Consider the following 5,078-nt stretch of genomic DNA (forward strand, 5'->3'; position numbering starts at 1 on the left):
AGCAGAGACAGTAACCTGCAAGCACGGGCTTGAACCCGCGACTGTCCATCTGCCCCTTGTTTCCCGCCATCCACCCCGGGCTGAGACATCATCTGCATCCGACTCGGGAGGGAAAAGTGAAGTCTCATCTTGCCAAAGGATCAAGGAAGGACGGAGACTGGAAATGAAATTACAACAGAAACTTGGACCCATGGCAGACTCAAACCAGTACATCTCCTTTCCATCTCCGAACTGGGAACCGAAACCATTCCATAGGAAGCTCTCCCTTCCTCTTCCTGGGGGCGGGGGGGAAAAAATCACACTGTGGTCTGATTCTTTTTTTAATGTGCAGCTATTCATAGCAACACTCACCAAACTGTAAAGGGGGAAACTCCATTTGCGAACTCTTCTATACAGCCTCCCCAAATGCAACGACCTTATGTTCCCCCCACCCCACCCATTCAGCTGTCTCAGGACTGAGCTCTGTGCCCTTCTGTGCTTTGCAGCGCACCGGATTTTTCTGCTAGGATATAGTTCATAGCCCACATAGGTCTTAAGTAGTAAACCCATTTCTGTGAACTCTAACCCAGACAAATGCCGCCGCAGACCGTCTCCTGTTGAAATTTATTGAAACGGTAGATGTAAATACAGAAACACAAGCAAATGAACCCAGGCGGAATTCCACCCGCTCCCTTTTAACCACGGACACTTTTAAACCCCTTTGAAAAGGAAAACAAACAGAGAAGGGAAGCAGCTGTCTTCCCCGAAGCCTTTGAACTGCGCGGCTGAATTTCTTGCTGATTGTTCAATTCCCTCCAACACGGTTAGTCCGGTCCCTCCTGGGGCTATCCTAACCCCTTCTTACCACCATTGGAGACTCTGAGAATAATCAAAGCTTTTGAATCTCCGTCCCCTCCTCCATTTCTGCTAAAGTCTGGCTGAACAGTGAACTGGTTCCACAGAACCCAGGTGACCTACTGGCTTGTTCAATGACACCTGGGTAGAGGTCCCCTCCAGCTTCTTGGCTCTCTTTGTCCCCACTGGAGCCCACAGACAGGCTAGGTAGGACCCTAGGGACTGAAGGACCATCCGAGGCTTTGAGCAGACAAGAAGGAAGCCAAGAAGCCATAGGTACGGATGGGTGTGTCTGGGGCTCAAAATTCCACAGGACTCTGTCCTCTTCAGCCCTGCAGGCTTGGGAGACTAAGAAGTTTCCGCCACCTGGAAACTTTACTTTCTGATCCTCGGAGATTTCTATGGCAGCACCTTGCAACCAAGCCGCTCACTCCACCACGGCATTTCTCTAGATCAGATTCTCTGAATCTCGAAGTTGCAATAAAGTGCGAGCCAAGTCTCATGATGTTACTCTGTGCAACGGCCAAACCGATCTCTCCGGAGAGCTCAGGCCTGAGTGGCAACCTCCCTTTTTTTTTGGCGTAGTGGCTTTAACGAGATGTTGTGGCCAGATAAGAGGGGCTGCATGGCTCACTGGGGTCAGTCATTAACGCCTCTGGGACACTTCGGACCGTGCTGTGGTCCCCCGTGAGCTCCACGCTTGTACTCCGGTTATTCTCTGTTTCGCCCAATGATTTCTTCCGCAGGCAGCGGTTGATACACGTAGAGAAGAAGTTGGGAAAGATGGACTGGAGAAATAGTAGACCACCGGGTCCAGCATGCTGTTCATGTAGGTGAAGCTGAGCGTGGTGAAGAATGCCAGGTCCGCCGAGGAGTAGATATCACAGTCCCGCACGTTGTTTTTGTAGAGAAGCCAGAAGATGCGGATCCGCACAGCCACGCTGGGCAGGAAGCAGATGATGAAGACGATAGCCACCACCATGATGAAGTTGATAGCCCTCTTGATCTTGGTGTGTCGGTCCATCTGTCTCTGCCGGAGGCTCCAGATGATCCTGGCCGAGCAGAACAGGATGATGCCTAGGGGCAAGAAGAACTCCAGGAGGAACATGGCATCATGCCACCTGAAGGTGTAACAGATGCTGAAGCTGCTGCACAGATTTGCTTCGCCATTGCGGGTCATCATGTTCGTGTAGAGGAGATGGACGGTCAGGCCAATGGTGATACCCCACAAGAAGCAAGAGATGATGGTCGCCATCCGGTTGGAGAGCTTGTTCAGGGAGTGGTGGGGATGGACCACCCGGAAGTACCGGTCCACAGCCACCACGGTGAGGAAGATGATGCTGCCTTGCCGGTTCATGGCCAGCATGAAGAGCATCAGACGGCAGGGGATGTCTCCAAACCTCCAGTCCCACCTTTTGACATAGTTGTCCATCAGGAAGGGCAAGCAGATGATGAGGAGAAAGTCAGCCACCGCCAAGTTGAACAGGAAAATCCGGCTGGATTTCCAGGACTTGAGATGGAAACAGAAAATCCACAGGGCAAGGCCATTGCCCAGGAGCCCGAACACAAACTCCAGCCCCAACACCGGCGGCAAGACTTTGGCAATGTTTTCATCTCGGAACACACAGCAGTTCTTGCCATTTATCACCAGAAAGTGGTTCTGTTTGCTCATGAGTGGAGCTGCCCGGTCGGCCCCAGAGCACCTCACCTAGCAAAGGCTCAAGGCGAGTGTGTGTGTCTGTGTGGTGAACGTGTGGTTCAGCCCTCAGCTTTATGTCATGTCAGGGTGTTGAAAGAGATGACTGCATGGTTACCAGGAAACTACGAAATCACTTAAGGAAAAAAAAAAAGCTAGCAAGGCTCTTATGCAACTTGCTGTTTGCATAAACAAGTAATAAAAAAAAATCCCTCAGGCAGACGGGAACCCACAAATTTTTCTAAATGTAAAGGATAAGTTTAGGCAAGCAGACTGTCCATTGCGAATGAGTAAAATCTGGGGGCATTCCTTCTGAAGGCTGCATTCATGCACGCTGGTTAGTTAATTGGCCTTGGAGGTTTCATTCACTGCCATTTGCTTGGTTTACCTAATTGACAAATTAACAATGGCAGTAATCTTGCACTGTGCCAAATGAACAGCAAGGCTTTCAGAAACCTAAGAATTCACGTGACATTTGGTAATATATTACATTAGTAATGCATTCATTAGTAATGTGTAGACAGTTTCTTCTCTCTTTTCTTTCTAGGATTTGCTTTTGTTTTTAATTATATGTAGGCATGTGCGTCGGGGTGGGTACATACATGTAACTGCAGGTGCCCAGAGGCTCCTGGAGACCCTGGAGCTGGAGTTCTAGGCAGTTGCGAGCCCCCTAATGTGGGTGCAGGGAGCTGAACTCAGGTTTTCTGCAGGGGCAAGGTGCTGTTAACCGCTGACTCAGCCCTTTAGCACCACCCTCTTCTCTCTCTCTCTCTCTCTCTCTCTCTCTCTCTCTCTCTCTCTCTCTCTCTCTCTCTCTCTGAGGGAATCTTGCTATGTCGCCCCAGCTGGCTTTAAACTCCATCTTCCTGCTTCTGCTTCCCAAGTTCTGGGATTGTAGGCATGGAACACTGTACCTGGCTGTGTGGTATTTGCCAAATTAGATTTGGATTTCAAGCCCCAAGAGCATGTGAGCCCTGCCTTGCAGAAAGACAGCATTTCCTTTTCTCCCCCCCCCTTTTTTTTAAAGTGTGGTTGCTATCCTATAGAGGATCTCCAATGAGTATTTTGGCATACACACACACATACATGCATGCATGCATAAGGTTTTTAAATTTTTTGTTGCTCTACTTTGAGTTAGAAATTGGAAATTTATCCCTTTAGTTGCATACCCAGAACTCACTAGTGGCATTTGATAGACCTTTATAGACTAGACCCAGGGTGACCTAATCTTGGGTTCCTATAGGGTTAGCGATACTTACAGAAACACTGACCATGTAGATGGGAGTTTTGAGGTCAGTGGCGCCCACATTGCAGTTTCCAGTGTGCCAGGCTCCATACCTTAAAGAGTCATTTGTTTTTGAATGTGAGCGAGTGTTGGTTTGTGTCAGAACATAATGTACACCACATGGTATGTGGTATGGCCAAGGAGGCCATAAGAGGGCATCATATCCCCAGGGACTAGAGTTATAGACCGTTGAGTCACCAGGTGGGTGCTGGGAACAGAACCTGGGTCCTCTGCAAGAGCAGCCAGTGCTTTTAACAGCAGAGCCACCGTCTCTCCAGCCACGCTTTAAATATGTCATCTTGTTTTATCCTCTGTAGTCCAGGGGCCAAAAACTCTTGTTGATTATGACTTCCAAACAAGGCAAGTGAAGTTCAAAGAGGTAACATGCCCAGGATAACCCAGCGGAAGTTGGGTTTGAATCTGGCAGACCTCCAAGCCTCTCCCCTCACCCTTGTGGTATACTACTTTTCATTTATTGGAAAATTGTAATTACATTCATTTATTTGGAAAGAGAGGGGATAAATGCCATGGCACATGTGTAGAGGTCAGAGGAGAACCTAAAATAATCAGTTCCTTCCTGCCCAGGTATTGAACTCAGGCCGTCCAGCTTGGCAGCCAGCACCCTTACTCAATACACCATTTTGCCAAGCAATACTGTATTTTTAAAAAGATTTTTTGAAACATTTACTTTTTAAAGAGGTGTGTGTGTGTGTGTGTGTGTGTGTGTGTGTTTCTTTGTGTAGGTGTGTGCGTGTGAGTGTTGGTGCCCTCAGAGGCCAGAAGCAGGCGTCAGGCTCCCTGAAGCAGCAGTCACAGGTGGATACGAGGCACCTGATTTGGGTGCTGGCAATTGAATTCAAGTCCTCTGCAGGAGCAAGTGCTCTTAACTGAGCCATCTCCCCAGCCCCTTAAGCAAGTTTTGAGACAACATCTCCCTTTGTAGCCCAGGCTGGCCTCGAGCACCAGGCCTGACCACTGCCTCTTAGGCGATTGCCTTGAGCCTTTTTTTTTTTTTTTTTTTTTTTTTTTTTTTTTGGTTTTTCGAGACAGGGTTTCTCTGTGTAGCTTTGCGCCTTTCCTGGAACTTACTCTGTAGCCCAGGCTGGCCTCGAACTCACAGAGATCCGCCTGCCTCTGCCTCCCGAGTGCTGGGATTAAAGGCGTGCACCACCACCGCCTTGAGCCTTAGCTGGCATTAACACTTGCCTTTCTGCCTGTGTATGCGGGTGGTGCTTCCTCCCTGGATAAATGTGGACTTATGGA

General features: G+C 48.9%; 1 protein-coding gene across 1 annotated transcript; it reads right to left on the minus strand.

Moving 5' to 3' along the window:
- Positions 1 to 584: 584 nt before the first annotated feature.
- On the minus strand, positions 585 to 2,629 carry LOC114704501 (hydroxycarboxylic acid receptor 2). The gene is given in 2 exon segments (XM_028885765.2): positions 585 to 1,618; positions 1,621 to 2,629. Coding segments are annotated over 2 exon segments (1,080 nt in total). The 5' UTR covers positions 2,507 to 2,629; the 3' UTR covers positions 585 to 1,424.
- Positions 2,630 to 5,078: the final 2,449 nt, after the last annotated feature.

The sequence above is a fragment of the Peromyscus leucopus genome, chromosome 23 (genome assembly GCF_004664715.2).
Source record: "Peromyscus leucopus breed LL Stock chromosome 23, UCI_PerLeu_2.1, whole genome shotgun sequence".
NCBI classification, from domain to species: Eukaryota; Metazoa; Chordata; class Mammalia; order Rodentia; family Cricetidae; genus Peromyscus; species Peromyscus leucopus.